We start from the raw sequence: 16,485 nt of genomic DNA on the forward strand, positions 1-16,485 counted from the left end.
GCCAATTTTATGATGCCTTTAAATGGCAAAACAGCCATCAGTAAGTCATAAGTAGGCCTAAGTTAAATAAGTAATAAGTATACTCTGGGACTTCTATAGTTTAAACCGCAAACAAGTCAGTTAGCTGCTGATGAGGCACGTGTTTTTTTGGACATGCAAGAAGAGTTATGATTTGCCAAAACCTGAGATGTGGTGTGGTGTCACCTACAGATCATACAACATTCACCATATAATGCTGCTGATGGATACTTTCATGTCACTTTATAACCAAAGATTTAAACTCATAAATCATCCAATAAATTAAATCAACTGCAACAAGGATTTGTGATTTTGTAGCACACAACAGCGCTAACCTGAAGCCTCTCAAAATGTCATACACATACAATTAAAGTCATTCTAATGGCTAAACCTTACCTATAGTGAACAGACTTGTACAATTTAATTTGAAAACCCTCTGAAATCATCAGGGATTTGCCAGGGGCATTTTATACATGATAAGAATAAAAAAAAATTAAAAAAAATTCTGAACAAAAGCTCAGGTACAAGTGTCACTTAATGTCCCTCTCAGCCGCAGCAGAGCGCAAAGGTGGCTCGCAGTACAAACTCTGATTTAAAAAAAAGAAAAAGAAAAAAGACATTCTTCAAGCAAAAGACCTCCCTCTCTTAAAGTCATGAGTTGTTACCTAAAGGACTCTCTCCACTTTAGCCGTGTAGCAAATGGAAGAGACGATTCATAAACTAATGCTGCTGAAGGATGGATAAAAGAGGTCTCATTTAGAAGTGTTTACACTGGCACGTCTAAGAGAATATCCTTGTTCTTGGAAATGTCATTGTTGGGATTACAGCTGAAATGCATGAACTCAGCCTTGGAGAGAAGCATGATCATAACTTTGGTATTTAACTCCCTCTACAGGTTAAGAAAGAGAACTACGGACTCCTAATGAAGTTTTCAGCATCATTACTCCAGTCTTCAGTGTCACATGATCCTTCAGAAGTCATTCTAATATGCTGACTGACTTTAAACATTTGGTTTGTTTGGTACAGTATATTACAAGCCAAGTCACACTGATTTCATAACTAAAATACAACATGTAAAATATAGGAAATATTTTTAATAACTTTATTCTCTTTTTTCAATAGATCTGTACAACCAAAGAATCAAACCTTGTAGTGAGTCTGGCAAAAACTGACCTGTACATGTCTATGCAGAATTTCTTACACTCATTTAAATAATCAAATGATTAATTATCTAGCTAAGCAAACATTGCAAACCATTCCTACCAACAGAGAACAAATGAGCAGATTTTGGAAGGTGGGGATGAGAGAAAAAAGAAAAAAAAAAAGTTCCCTTTTGCTTCCTACACTCGCTCCAAGTGTTTTTACAGTGAGACATCTTATATTTACACACACACACACACACACACCTGGACAAGTCTAAAACAGCGTGATTTTTCATTACACGAGAGCGGGTAGGAACATACAGGTGTAGACATTTGAACTGATGGTAGGAAGCCATGTCAGTAAAGATATGAGCATATGCAGAGATTAACTGGACTTGATCAATACATAAACCGTAAAACAAACACAGACCTAAAGACAGACCAATGAAACATTTCGGCTCTGAGGTCGGTGTGGTTCCTTATTCATTCACCTGTAGTGCAGGCATATACCTAATGGGCCGCGCACGTTCACACAGGTAAAGTATTTTGAAATAATTGGACTAATAACTCTCCTCGAACACAGAATGGTAATAAATGAAAAGCTCATACCTGAGATAAACGTAAGAGAGTACAGAAACGAGGCTGTGAGGGAAATATTGCAGAAAAACCTCGCAGCATATTGGAAAACCGTGCAAATACCCTCACAAACGTCTAAACCTGCTTTCTTTTAGTCGACGTTACTTTTCGATGCTGTCAGTTTACATTTACTTGGCGTTCACTACCACTAAATTAAAGTGAGCAGGGTGTGTTTTTTTATTTATTATTTCTGACACTGGAAAATTTATCAAGGGCATAAGAAACTATCAACTGCAGTGCTAACAATCAAAACTAATCAAACAAACCATAACCAAGCTAAAAGCCTGGAAAAGTTCCCTCCAAGGACACCCATAGACATTCTGAAGTCCAACATTAGATTAGCAATAATTCAGCAGCAGAAAAAGGGGCGAGCCTTGGCCAAAAAGCCATTCAACGACTGAAAAAGCATGATCAATGACAAAATACAAAAAAGGGAATATTAATCTCTGCGTCATTATACTTTAACAAATTATAGTAATAAAGCAGACCTTATTTCATCCCACGTAAAACCAACATAAAAAAGAACAACGGATAAGGCTTAAAGCTTTACTCCAAGCCAGGTAGGTGTATCGACAGCTTCTCTTAGGAGCCAATTGGGTGGGTTGCTGGGATTGGACACCGTGAAACATGTTATGTACAGAATGCAAAGAGACATTAATGGCAATGGGTCTACTAGACGTGACGTTATTGCGAAACTGATCTTGAGTGAGACGAAAGCAAGCAGCCCATCACACTGATAATGCGACATGACTCGACGTGCTTTGGAGCAGAATTACATGCATACAAAAACACACAGACCCATTGAATGCAATTCATCCACCCAGAAGGGAAGTGCCCTGCTGTCCTCATCACGCAGTAGTGTTCTGGTTTGTGTAGTCATCCTTTTAGTGTCTCCACAGATAAGAATTAGCCGTACAGGCCCATTTGCCATCTATTGCAGCACCATTCAAGCTCTAGTGTCCCTCTAGGGCTGAAGACTCAGTGTAGTCTTCCCTAAAAAAGGCCCAAAGGTCAGGAGGGCACAGACGTCTCCTGGATTAACAGACTCTGTAATCAGTGAAGTAAATGAAGTGATGCTTAGTGTCAGGCCTATTGACGCCGAAGGCAGTTGGATTCCTACAGATCCAGAGTGTGGGGAAGAGGGAGGTCATGAAATTGGCTGAGTATTACCCTCTTAAGGCCACACTGTTGTACAGACAGACATAGAGATGGAGGACATGGAGCTGTGGTCGTTTATTCCTTGTTGAACTGCACGGAGAACCACCTGGCTGGAGAGTGAAACTGGGACAAAGCCGTGATAACGTAAATGCAAACATGATGTCTCAAGTCTCAGGATTACATCAGCAGCAACAACACTGAGTCTTATCTGCACCAGTTATCTTCACAAATGTACTTTTTTTTTATCACTACAGATTTTTCATCCACGGCATGATAATCCACAGTCCGTTTAGTTTTTTTGTGCTGGAAGGAGTCTGATCGGACGGAAAACATGATTAACCTTTATTTAGTTACAATATTTAAATTTACAGGAGCACAAAGTCAAGAAAACTTCAGTCCTTGTTGGTGGTTCAGTCATTGACGCTTAGCTCCCTCTTTTTTCTCTTTCATACAGTACATTGATTTCTTACGCAAGGGGATAGAGAGGAAAAAATGAAAATAGAAAAAGGCAGGATGGAGGGGAGAGCAAACCAAAAAAAGAAACTCCCAGAGCCAGTGATGCGCACTTCATGTAGGAGGTGATGGTGGACATGGTGGGTGAGGAGGACAGAACCTGCTGATATTCATGATGAGTGAGGATAATTAAGGGGCAGGTGGGCCACGAGGTGAGTGAGGAGAGGAGGGCGAGGGATCTCTGGAGGATCAGAAACTGTCCACCCAGGTGCCATAACCTCGCTCTGCCAAAGTGCGGTTGAGCAGGACCAGCTACAAAAAAAGGAACCAAGTATCATCATGTTATTCATGCTACTCATTATCGAAGACAAATGCCAAGCATGAAAGAAATCTATAGTTTAACTATTAAAAGGGTTACATTCTGCTCAACATCCTTTTGTGTTGCAAAAAAGAAATGAAGACATACAGGTTTGAAACAAGAGGATGAGTAAATGTCAATTTTATATTTTGGAGTAAACTTTTTTTTTTATAAAAAGCTTTAATAAAAAATAAAAAATAAATAAAAAACCAGAACAAAAAAAACCTTTCCCATTAATAACAATTTTATTAAATAAAAAAAAGTTATGGTAATTTTACCTCCTCTCCCACCATGTTCCACATGTGTACTAAAGGAAGTCCTGTATTATTGTCGTAGTTGGTGACCTATATGAGAAAAATGCCCATTAAATTATCTGTTGGTTGTAAATGGCATCAACATAAATGTCATCCATTAATGAATGATTTAAAGACTCACTTGTGCCAGCAATGGAACCCCTCTTGTCATCTCCTCCAGCGCAGAATTGGCCTCTGCTGAGAACCGATCCTCTCCTAATGAACACGTGAACAACAGTGAGATCCAGCTGGAATAAGCTGATGAAAAATTCAACTTCTAAGATTTAAAAGAACAAGGCATACCTGGAAGTGGGGCGATGTTGTCTAATAACACTTCTGTTCCCTGGAACGGTAATGTCACAAAGTCCGATCTGAAAAAGAAAAGTTAGGTGGGTCCACAGAAGACGACTGATTAAAAACAACAAAATGCTGAAAAGATAGAAATAGCATCTAAAGGTGGGAGGTTGATCATGACTGATGAGTAACTTTAATTTCAACCAATCATATCATCTATTGCCGTCATGACTGCATAGAAATCATGCAAATTATTTTACCTTATGCCTAATATTCATGACAAATATTACTATATAAAAAAATCAATACTATATTAAAATACACGACCATTCAAAAGTCAGCAAGGCAAAAAAAAAAAAAAAAAAAAAAGGCAAGGATGCATTAAATTGATCAAAAGTGACAGTAAAGAAATTTATAAATGTAACAAAAAATTTCTATTTCAAATAAATTATGTTCCTTAGAACTTTATATTAATCAGAGAATTCGGCAAAAATGCATCACGGTTTCCACAAAAATATTAAGCAGGACAACCGTTTAACATATGATTCCAAACCAGCTTATTAGAATGATTTCTGAAGGATCATGTGACACTGAAGACTGCTAAAAAGATGCTGAAAATTCAGCTTTGCCATCACTGGAATAAATTAAAAAATGTATTCAAATGAGTCATTTTAATTGTCATATTAATGTTTTACTGTATTTTTGATCAAATAAATGCAGCCTTGAGACATTTCAAAACATAAAAAAAATTAGCACACCTAAACGGTAGTGTTCTTGTAAATAATACATATTAAATTAAAATGATATGTAATTATTATTTCTGTATAACATTTTGTGTTGTGGACAATGCATGATACAGCTGTTTACTTTAAGAATAGGGCTGTCAACGTCAATGCGGTAATGCATTCGATTAATTTAAAATCCTTAACACTTTAAAATAATTTAACGCAAATAAATTACTGAAGCATGTGTAATTGCATCATTAATGTAATTTATGTCACGCAGTTAGATCTTCAAAGTTCAGGAGTTTATCACGCTGAGCATTTACAATGGCGCAAACATATCTATAATCATAGATATGTATAAGAAGATCCACATTCGACCCCAACAGACATGTCTGCGCGCCTGCCATCTTACAACGTTCAGCATGTCGTCACTCACAATAAGAATTAATGATGACACAACATTGCTCAGCTTCTGGTTGTAAAAACCAGATTTAAATTCCTGAAGAAATGGGATAACCTTTTACAAGTGAGTGTGTTGGTTTGCTCTTTAAACTATGGTAACTTTTTAATGTCGTGTTAGCGGACGCCTTTGCTTTATATTGTGTTAGTTTAGCATAATCATCTGATGAAGTCAGATTGCAGATTTAGATTTTCATACATGCGTCTAATTAAATAATTAATTATTAATGTAATAATTAATAATGTGTGGTTGCAGACGCACAGTCAACTTGCTCTAGAATGTTTACAGACTTACTTTGACAGTTCCAATATGGCAGACGGCTTACATATGGTGGGCCACTGAAACCTCTATGTATATTTATCTATGCCTGTAACGCCGATAGGTGGAAATTTCTATTCTAACCCTTTAACCTGATTTCACTTCTCTGTTTGCAAAAAGATCATTTTAAACCGCTAATCTCCAGAATAAGATTTCAGTCGAATGAGCCAGTAAGCAAATTCTTTCAAACAATCAGTCCAAAACAGTGCTAATGTAAAGAAGGCCAGGCTGATTACATCAGAGATGGCACAGAGAATAGAGACTCACATTGCATTTTAAGTTAATTATTCATTCCAGTGTGTGTTTCCCCTCACGCATCGTGCTGTGTGAAATACAGACTGAACGTCCAAACATCCCAATGCTGTATGGCCAGATGATATGCAAACTACGTTCCTCGGTTGGAAAAAGCAAACCAGTGTCTTGCTAGTGAAATTTTGATGAATGAGGATTGCAATCAAGGTAAAGACATACAGGAGTCGTACAGTAAGCACACGTGAGTCCGTTATAATAATGTATGTGCACTCTCCGATGCATTGATCGCACATTGTAGGCTATTTATGCACTGACACATTTCACTACATTCAGTGCATTGTTTCCACACACATTCAGGATAATATTTTGATGTGTCTTGTGTTTAGTCATTCTGAATGGATCCGTGTACTGTAGTAGGTATATGCAGTCAGGTCAAGGCGGTTGGTTTAGGGCTTTTTTTGTGGTCCTGTTCAGTATTGTAACTTGTTGCAACTTGACTTGTCTAAAATGTAAATGCTCTTTGCTGTCGCACTGTTGAATTCTGGAAAGAAAATAAAAAGGAAAATGTTCTTATGTAAACGCTTTGGCTTTGGTGTGCATACATTTATGAATTATATGAATTCCTTATATAATTTGGTGTACTTTTTTGGAAAAAAAAATTACCTAGAAAAAAGTTAGCAGAAAATACAGTTTTGTGAGTATCACCCTTCAATCTGATAGTTTACTTTGCTGGATATAGCAAATGATGACGAAATGGTGTATGCTTAATTTTATGATAAGCGTGCGATTAAATCACACAAAAGGGTGCAATTAAATTGACAGCAGTACATTGATGAGAGGGAGAGTTAAAAAAAAAAAAAAGGGGGGGGGGGGGGGGTGGTTTGGGGTAGTATTAAACCTGATCTGTCGAAGGGTGTCAATTTTGACTCTGTCGTAGCCTCCATAATCAACATATCGGATTTCCACTTCGGTTGAATCTTTGTAGAAGGAGATGACCTGCGCTCGCCACCAGGCTCCATCGACAGCTGGGGCCGCACAAATCACTCCAACTGGAAAAGAGATGAGAGAGAAAATGAGGAATTCTCTGCAGAATGAGGAATGTGAAAAGAGAGAAGGGGGAGCCTTTTACCTTCAACAGGTGATGGCAATGGGGGAGTGCCGGGCTGTGAATAGCACAGAAACATCTGCTGGTCCAGACTGCGCAGTGCGTGGTACGTAGGGTGAGTGTGTTGCTGGACAAACAGGTGACCGGCTGATACAATGTTCACCACGATCACCTCCACTGTCACCCCACTGGGCAACAGAAGCTGTACCAGGCAGATCCATTGAAGCACTATGTTAGTATGTCAAAATCCAGGAATTATCTGATGTTTTTTGTTGTTGTTTGGTTGCAGTTCGATTTTATTCAAGTAACATGACCAGACTGTGAACAAAACCTTCATAAATCTAGTCTTACAGGATCTGTCCTATTGAATTTAATGTGATAATTTACGCAACAACAAAAAAATCCTATGTACAGTTTACACAGAAAGTGTTAGAGTGCTGCATGACAGTCAGAATGCTGCCTTAAAAGGTAGCTGTCTATGTAGTCTGCAGGAGTGGGGGGAAGGAGCCAATCTTACCCAGGAAGTCATGGGTAGAGAGGGCAGCGTTAGTGGTGGGGGCGGTGGGGCGTACAAGTTGGTCAGGTCCAAGTCTTTAAACTTCTTCCCAATCAAGGCCAGCGCCTTATCTACCTGCTGCTGGCTTCCTATGAAGCAAACCAGAACAAAAACAATTCAAAGAGGCTATGGCTGAACTGGAAAAATATAGCCCTTCGGAGAGACTGACTTACCCTCTATATGGCAGATCTGAAACTCTTGAGTGTAAGGCAGGGTTGAAATGTAGATCTTAGCACCAGAGCTCTGCTTCAGGAAGCTCACATATCTCCCTTGTTTGCCAATTAGCCGTCCCACTAGATGCTATAAAATCAGAGGAGAACCACAGATATCAAGACAGGTTTTAATGAATTCATACATTATGATCGACTAGTTAATTTAATTAGCTTTAATAAATGTGTGCTACGCATTCAGGCCACGGTGTTGACAAAAGTTGCTTTGACATTTAGATAAAGGGCTGTAGGACAACATGCAATGAGTTTTTCTTCATTCTAAAATTGTATCAGAAAAAAACTTTTGATTGATGGAAGTAGAATAATGTGAATCAGAATCAGGGTTTAAAGGAAACACACCTTTGGCACCTCAATCTCCCACACAATAAGCTCTGAGCTTTGTGATTGACAGGTCTGGCTGCCACTCGGCTGGCCGTCTCCCACCCCCAAGGTGGAACAGCTGTCCACTGAATCCATGCTATTCACATCTGAACCTGTTATGACAAAAAAACAACCCACAAATGTCAGTCAGATGTGTCAAAGTATAAACATACAGAATCATTTCATTGATTTCAGCAAATGTTTGAAAAATGTGAGTTTAGTCAATTTACTATTTGCAAAAAACATTTGCAAAACCTTAAGATTCACATTGGTTAAAATAAATAAAAGGTAAAAAAAAAAAATACTATACACACACATATAAAGACATGCATAAAAAGTAAGACATAATTAATAAAATACATTTAAATAAAAAAAGTTCTGCTGACTGAATAAACCAATCAATATTACCAACTAATTCTGGGGTGGTCTGCATATCGTAGAAATATTATATACAGTATTGCATTGCATGTGTATATAAAAGGTAAAAATGTAGAAAATAAATATTTAAATAAATGCATAAAATAAAATAAAACTTCCATCTTAAAGAAATCAATAATCACCTGCAACTAATTCCAAGATGATCTGGATATAGTAAAACCGATTGTTAGCATAGTTAGAAAAATCTGGCATCCATTCCACACATTCTCCCGACAACATTACAGCCACCCAAATCAATGACATTCAGGGGGTCTAAACAGACCATTCTTTAACAGACAGAACGCAAATGCCTGCTTAGCCAGGTCATCACTGTTTGCCAAGTAACCATGGGGTAACAATAACAAACACAACAGATGACAAGGACCATTAACAAACAAAACAACCAGCCTCTTCCCTCAGGACGAAAAACATGCCACTATTGTTCTTGATTGATACCATTAAAGCAGTAAGCTTATGACACTTTTCCTACTACTTGAAGTTGACAGTGTCAACAATTGCTCATTTACTCTGCTTCAACTAATGGGAAAGAAGCATCAAGGGTCTATTACATTTTCTCCTTTCATTCAAGAAAGGACGGGCTGAGACACCAGGTGCTGCCAGTCTCCACACCAATCTCAGGTCACAATACGGCAGGAGAAGGATCACCAGCAGCAGCTGGTGTGGCAGCAACACCTCACAACGGTTCAGGCAAATCACTCACACACCCCACACAAGTGATTCCTGTCATCAAATCAACACAAAAATACTCACTCTGCATTAAAATATAAACATTGCAAAAAGGTCAGTGTGCTGTATAGCCACGTTCTGGTAAAAACAGCCGTTGAATAACTAATAACAGAACAACTAGTGGCCATTTCTAACACCTGCTCTGAAGTTAAAAAAGCAAGACGCCGCTGATATCCATGTAAGGAAGTTGCTGTAGTAGGGAGTGGTAAAAACAGCTGTGCACATGTGGTTGTGTTCATGTAACATACACTGTTTGGGAATTTGAGCATCTGAGGTTTCCAGAGAGTCTATTCACAGTTTGAGAGGTACCCTTGACTCAGGCTTTTTTGCACTACTACATCTGGCCAAATGTCAAGAAGAGGAGGATTGATGCGGGATGGATTTAAACACAAAAACAAAGCCAATTGAAAACCGTGAGCACGTTAGTAAATGATTCCAATCCTTTGTGCCTTCCTTCTGATGGAAATTCAAAACCTTTGTGGAAAGTTAGATTTGCACCAGCAAAAACGTTTGACACTACACAATATGAGCCATGGGGAAAAAGCAAACACAGATCGCTTTGCATTAATGCACGATAAGTGTATCATATCCCAAACTATTAAGTAAAGCACAATCAAACAATCTCCCAAGATGGAGTTCATCATATGAAGTGTGCAATACAGAGAGATGCTTTGAGACCACTGAAATTAAAGGAATTCAATATTGTGAATTTAATTTCAGCTTGAATAAAGGGACAGGTCACCCGAAAATAAAAATGGTCATCTTTTACTCTCCCTCATATAATTTCCAAACTGTTTGATTTTTTTCTCCTGCGAAACACAAATTGCATGATACTTTGAAGAATGTTTCAACTGTTTTATTCATAGAATTTTAAAGTCAATGAGGTCAAAACAACAATGGACCCCACTGACTTTAATTTAATAGACAAATACATTTTTCCAAATATATTGTGTTCCACAGAACAAAGCCTGAGGAATGCTGATTGACCTAATGTTGGTTATTTAAATAATTTTGTGATTATGCAAACTTGAGATGTGTGTATTAGCCTATCATCCGACGCACCTACGATGGATTCGGGTAGGTGAGCCACTGTATTATTTGGCTCCCACAGAGGAAAGTGAAAAAGATTCGGATTGACTTGAGACGGGTGAGTAAATGACATAAAATTTCATTCTTTTAAATTCTTAAGAACTTTAACTCACCTCCTGATTGGTCAGCTTCTACCTCGCTAGCGGCACCATTCCTGAGGCCTGTTCCATTCAACCGTGCTGCTTCGCAAACCGTAGCAACATTTTCTGCAGTAAGCGGGGACTCCTGAGGAGCAATTAGAACAAGACTCTCCTGTAGTCCATCTCCATGACCCTCTGAGGCGCTACAAGTCCCTGAAATTTGAATGAGGTCCTCCTTGCTTTCAGAAACTGTCGAGGACAATCCCGTGGTACGGAGGTCCTCACTGCTGACGCCATCCTCGGATTGGCATGTGCTACATCCCGAGTCTTCAACCAGAGCTTCCTCCGCCTGCAGCTTGGCCAGAATTGGCGTTGACTCCAACTGTTCCCCAGACGGCACAGTCAACAAGCCTTTTTCCTTCTCATTCTCTGGCATCTTCCAGAGCGAAGGTGCCAGACAACCATTGACAATCTCTTCTGCTATCTGTGCCGCCCGAGACTCTTCACTTTCTGTACTTTCAGGAGGTACACACAACTCTACTTCCTTACCATTTACAGCCGGCGTGCTGCTGTCAGCAGCTTCAGAGCCCTTGCTGTACCGCGACTCACAGCTGCTGACCGCCATGACCTCCTGGGTGGCTGCCGAGATGACCTCAGAGATCAGCCCTGCCGCGAGGCGCTGGAGCTCCTGCATGTCTGGACTGGTCTCGACCGGCAGGCCCAGGTCTCCGTTTTCATGGTGCTGGGCCTCATTTGATCTTTCTGAGAGGGGTGTACTGGTGGAGTTGGGGAACGAGGTCAGAGTCAGAGGTGTTTTTGGGCTGCAGATCTCCAGCAAGACAGCCTCGCCTTCCGTTGACGACGCAACGAAGGCCTGCTCATCTTTTGAAATGTCAGCTGGCAGATTCTGACCGCATGTCGGTGCCGAGGTTTCAGTGGCCACCTCTCCCTCAGGTTCAGGTCGCTCTGCTTTGGCTAGCTCTGCGGGACGCTGCCTAATTAGTGGTTGGTTTTCGACCTGCTTCTTGATTGAAGCAGCACTTGCTAGATCTGGCGGAAACTGATTTGAAGGTTTGCTGTCAGTGGCGGCCTCTGGTTCTTTGTGATTAGGGCTCTCCTCCACTGTTTTTGTTGGGGTTGAAGATGACACAGGAGTCGTCTGCCTGGTTGTCTCTGGGTGGCTTTGTGGGGGCAATGATTTTGCACTGCTCTGTGGAGCGCTTAGCTGTCCACTTGCCAAGACAACTGGAGGGGCGCCAAGAACCTCTCCCGCAGTGGCTTTTAGCACTGGCGTGTGAATCTCCGCAACTACTTCCTGCTCAACAGGTCTGTGCTCTTTGGCCTTGACTCTGTCACGGCTGATTCTACGGTGTGTGCTGCTGGCTGCGGGGCAGCTCTTGTCGACCATCCCATTGCTGCCCTCGCCAGAGGAGGTCCGCAAGCCCATAACTGACCCCTCCTCACTGTCCCGGCTGGTGATTCGCTCTTTCTTGCGGGAGATGTACCACCACCAGCCTATGAGCGCTAGCACTCCAGGAAGCGTATACGGAACAAAGGACCGGAACCTCAGTGGCATCTCCTCTAGACCCTAGCAGCTACACCTGCAGATAAAAAATAAAATAAAAAGTGTTAAATTGAGTTAAAGCAAGACATAACAGCAAATGACAATTATGTTGCAATATAATGGACAGACCATAAACTTAACATACACGCCAAGCAGAACCATTCAATCCTATTACAAAAAGTTAAGCTATAAACATTTTTAAACAATGAAAAAATAAATAAAATAAAAATACAAAGAAACAAACAAACAGGGGTATTTAGATATGCCCCCACAATTTGACCACCAGTATTTTTAGTATTAGCACAGTCAAAGCTAGTTCTTAAGGATCACAAATAGGCTAAGTTATTTATTTTGCAATAACCAAAATACTGTTCATTATCCCACTAACGACACAGCTACTTAAATATTTAAAAGAATGGACATGAAATATTGATACGAGTTCATGAATTTTATTGAGATAATTTTTATTTTATTTTAAAGAAGAGAGCAGAGTGATATGAGAAACATTAAGCTAGCAAAGCATTTATAGCTGGAAACCAGTAGCAACCATTTTACCACAGATAGACCAATCAGAAAGCATTCAAGTAAGATGTGTAATAAAATGTTTTATTTCTGGTTTAGGATGCGTTGCCTTTGGGAAGAAGTGAAAGAATGGGTGACTCATACTCATCTTGGAAAATTGCACCCTAGTCAACATTCATTCCTTTGTCTTGTTCACAAGTCTGTGTAACATTTAGAAAACAACTAACTCACAGTTAGGCAAGATGCATGGGCATTAAACATCTTGCATTGAACTATACATATCTTGATAAATATATAGTATGCAACAAAAAAAAAAACAGCATCCTTCAAGACAAAAGACAGATCCAATCATAATGTAAGCAAGTAATCAACCGGAATCTTAAAAAAACTAAAATCATAACTAAGATTGCATTTTATATTGCATTGTTTGCAGCACTTTAGGTCAGGCTGCTTTACAGTGAGAGAGGGAAGACTTCTGGTCAGCCATGCAAAAACTTCAGGGACAATATCACATGGCTGACATTCAACCTCAGAGGCTGCTGGGAGCTACGTGCCATGTCTACCTCACTGCTTGAATGGGAGGAGCATACTTTCAGAGTTAAAAAAGGACATTCATGCATGCCTTTCCATCATGGGAGCAGCATATCCCAGTCTCAAGAAGAGGAGGAACACATCATATACAAACCCCTCCCATTCACTGCTGTACATAGTAACCAAAGATAAAGAGGTTTCTGTTTCTCTTCAGCTTTCAGATAGAGTTTCAAAAGACAGTCTGCCAACTGCCTCTCCAACTGTCAATGAATAAGGACTACATCATGTAGCATGTGAACAAAATACACTGCAAGAAATCAAAGTTGGTTCTGAATATGCAAATTTTTTTGAAAAATCGTAATCATTCAGAATCAAAATATATTGACTTGGTGATTACAGATATGTTTAAGTACAATGGTAATAGCATCTATCTATAGATATATGGCTAGTTTATAAATCACAACAAACCAAAATTCGGTCCCAAACTAGATAGCCCCTACTGAACAAAAGCATTAATCGAGCTAAATAAATTTACAATGCTGTCACCCATTCTGTTGTATTGTTAAACCCATTTCATACATCATGTTCAATTATTACATTTATTTAATATTGCTGTAAAATTAAAAAATTTAAATGTTTTTAAAGTCTTAGCCTACATATCACATATTTCGATGACAAGATAGAAAAATCTGCAAACTGCTTAAATGAAAATCGCTCATATAGCATTTAACTTGATCTTCTGAAACTGAAAAACATTTTATTAATAAAACACAAAAACTGTACCCTACCTATTTTAAGTGCCACATAAACAGATTCCAATTCACCAAACAATTTCTACATTTCAGATATTAGGCTATTAATAATAGCATAATGACCCACTCTCCATTCATATTCTCTGCTGAATGAAATTGTAAAAGTAATAGCTATGGAGGGCTGGTCTGTTAACAATGCATGCAATAACATTACTACTATACTATCTGTTAGCGCTATCAGTCTCGAGAGCATGTTTCAAGCAGCCGCGTTAAACGAATAGAGCAACATGCTGTATTTCTGCATAGTAAATGACAAACTGATTCAGGAAGACCGTGTTCACCTTCACCACGAGGTTAAATAAACGCTCGCCGAGTTAATGCTCGCTGTCATATCATGGCCTAGCGCGCGTGCGCGAGCGGACCATAGAAAAAGACCCGAGCGCGTGCTGCACGGTGGCTGTTCGACCTTGGGGAGGTGTAGAGATAACGGAGAGGGCACCGTAGCCAGTCATTCGCGCAACACGTTACATATGAACCCATTGATCGCAAGTAAGCGGCTTACTAGAGCTGCTGCATTCAGAATACAAAAGCGAACCTATGAACCCTCCAGCGCGTGCGGTGATCGTTACGCGCACCGGCCACTGGCAGAGAATTACACAGGAGAGCTACAAAAGTGACGTACGCGTTTCACCGCACTGACAATGCAGCGAAAGTCAATAATATAACACGACATAATTGCTGCATAAAAGCTCATGTCTTGGCTGAGACAAATATAACACGTTAAACCAGATGTCTGCGAGGTTGTAATGCATGCTGCGTGTGTTAGCAGTCAAGCTAACTGTCCATGGCTGCTGCTATAAGGACCAAAGGGCGAAATTTGTCAAATAAAAGCAGGAGCTTTAACGGTTTATGACAGCAATGAAACATACACATAACCGAGGTGATTAAATAAAGGAGAACCCGCATAACCAGTTAGCGAGGTGATGTTGACCTACAGTACGCGTGGTAGGCCGCTGAATGAATTACAACCCCATGCAGCCATTCAATCTAAAGTACTGACCGCTTCAAGTATCTTGACTTTAAAACGATTTTACCGGGGTAACCCTCCACCGAGTCCTCTTTCAGAGAGGCCCTGAATTATCCATGAGTTCACAGAAACCGCTCGTCCATGTGGCTCGGTACATAATTCAGCTGAATGAAGGTGCGAGTTGACTTTAACGCGCAAAAGACGAGAGAACAAAGCAGGAGAGCGTGTTTTCCGCTGTCATTCTGCAGAATGACCACACCAAAATTACAACAGCTCCAAGTAACATTATGAATTAACATTATGGCCTCACAAATATCCAATTTACAAATCCCTATGGGAAAAATCCAGATTGTCATGGTTTCTAGCTGGTAGGAACAGTAACAAATCAGCAACCAGCTTGTCAACCTGTCCTAAAATGGTCAATATAGTTTGTGGAACATTTAACCTTGGTCCTGGTCAACCAGCTACTTACTAACTTTAAAATACAGGTTATTTGTATTCCAAAACATGATAACTTCACTGGTCATACCAGTTGAAGGTGGTCAAGCTGATCTTTGCGACATGGTACCTGGTCTTCTAGATAATTATGACGTTTAATAATTGCTTAATTAGACGAAATTAATTGACGTGCAGGACTTAACCCATACATTAGGATTGAACTCAGATTTGGCGACAGTTAGCCGCAGTAGCTAAAGCGTTTTGGATAGCTGATAGCACTGGCGCAATGTCAAACATACACTGTCGAGCCAATGAAGCTGGAAATCATTTGTCAAGATGAGATGATTGAATGTAAGATGGTTAAAATCAGTTTGTATGATTAGCATAGCACACCAGACAGCAGGACTAATCAAGAGAGGCGGCTAAAACTGGCTCCCTCTTTGCGGTAACGTTATAAGCTTCACCTATCAACATATGAAGTAAAACCCGAACACGCGATTTATACTCACTGTGTTTATGCGTCCCTCGCACCGCCACCGTATATTATTAATGTTACGTATTCAAGGCCCAGCACAATCCCAACGTGTCCCCCCTCTTCGTGTATGTGTATGTGTGTGTGTGTCTCTTGTCTCTCCTCCCCACGTGTTAACCGTCCGAACGCACACTCTAAAAACAGAGACGCTTCAGCTGATCAAATCTCGCGATAAGTCCACTCTCACTGTAAAAGCATTGGAATGTCGCGAGATTACAGTGGTCTCGGACTTCGCGAGGCTACTGGGGACATTCGTTTGGTTTTTATAATTTATAGAGAATAAGACGTGAACGTGACAGACAGACTCAAAATAGATTCAAGCAGCTGTAACTCAAAATATGTTTTCAGTTAATGTAAAACTTGAAGTAAAAAGAACAGTACATATTTTATGTTTTACTGCAGTTAGCTGCTAAACTTTGAACTTTGCC

The 16,485-nt window shown here is 39.9% G+C and overlaps 1 protein-coding gene across 3 annotated transcripts; it reads right to left on the bottom strand.

Moving 5' to 3' along the window:
* Positions 1-1,106: 1,106 nt before the first annotated feature.
* Positions 1,107-16,200, bottom strand: akap1b (A kinase (PRKA) anchor protein 1b). Of its 3 annotated transcripts, none has more exons than XM_082179698.1 (11): positions 16,035-16,200; positions 10,725-12,292; positions 8,338-8,471; positions 7,942-8,068; positions 7,730-7,857; positions 7,237-7,414; positions 7,006-7,156; positions 4,362-4,429; positions 4,201-4,274; positions 4,044-4,109; positions 1,107-3,719 (listed from the first exon to the last, which is right to left on the bottom strand). In XM_082179698.1, exons 2-11 carry the CDS (start codon positions 12,265-12,267, stop codon positions 3,657-3,659), a joined length of 2,532 nt encoding a protein of 843 aa, XP_082035824.1. In that variant the 5' UTR covers positions 12,268-12,292; positions 16,035-16,200; the 3' UTR covers positions 1,107-3,656. The 3 variants fall into 3 exon arrangements, 2 of the variants coding, with proteins under 2 accessions (XP_082035824.1, XP_082035825.1); XM_082179699.1 differs by lacking the exon at positions 16,035-16,200 and adding an exon at positions 15,121-16,012; XR_014208642.1 differs by lacking the exons at positions 1,107-3,719; positions 4,044-4,109 and adding an exon at positions 6,123-6,648 and having other exon boundaries at positions 4,204-4,274.
* Positions 16,201-16,485: the final 285 nt, after the last annotated feature.

This window comes from Leuciscus leuciscus (genome assembly GCF_965113295.1).
Source record: "Leuciscus leuciscus genome assembly, chromosome: 9".
Classification (NCBI taxonomy): domain Eukaryota; kingdom Metazoa; phylum Chordata; class Actinopteri; order Cypriniformes; family Leuciscidae; genus Leuciscus; species Leuciscus leuciscus.

Bases quoted from the DNA above. Each gene is read 5' to 3' on its own strand.
- akap1b (XM_082179698.1), bottom strand. From the start codon at position 12,267: ATGCCACTGAGGTTCCGGTCCTTTGTTCCGTATACGCTTCCTGGAGTG. The intron at 8,472-10,724 runs GTGAGTTAAAGT...TTGTCATAACAG, and splicing joins AGAAGCTGACCAATCAGGAG to GTTCAGATGTGAATAGCATG. The intron at 4,430-7,005 runs GTTTAATACTAC...TTTCTTTTTCAG, and splicing joins GACACCCTTCGACAGATCAG to ATCGGACTTTGTGACATTAC.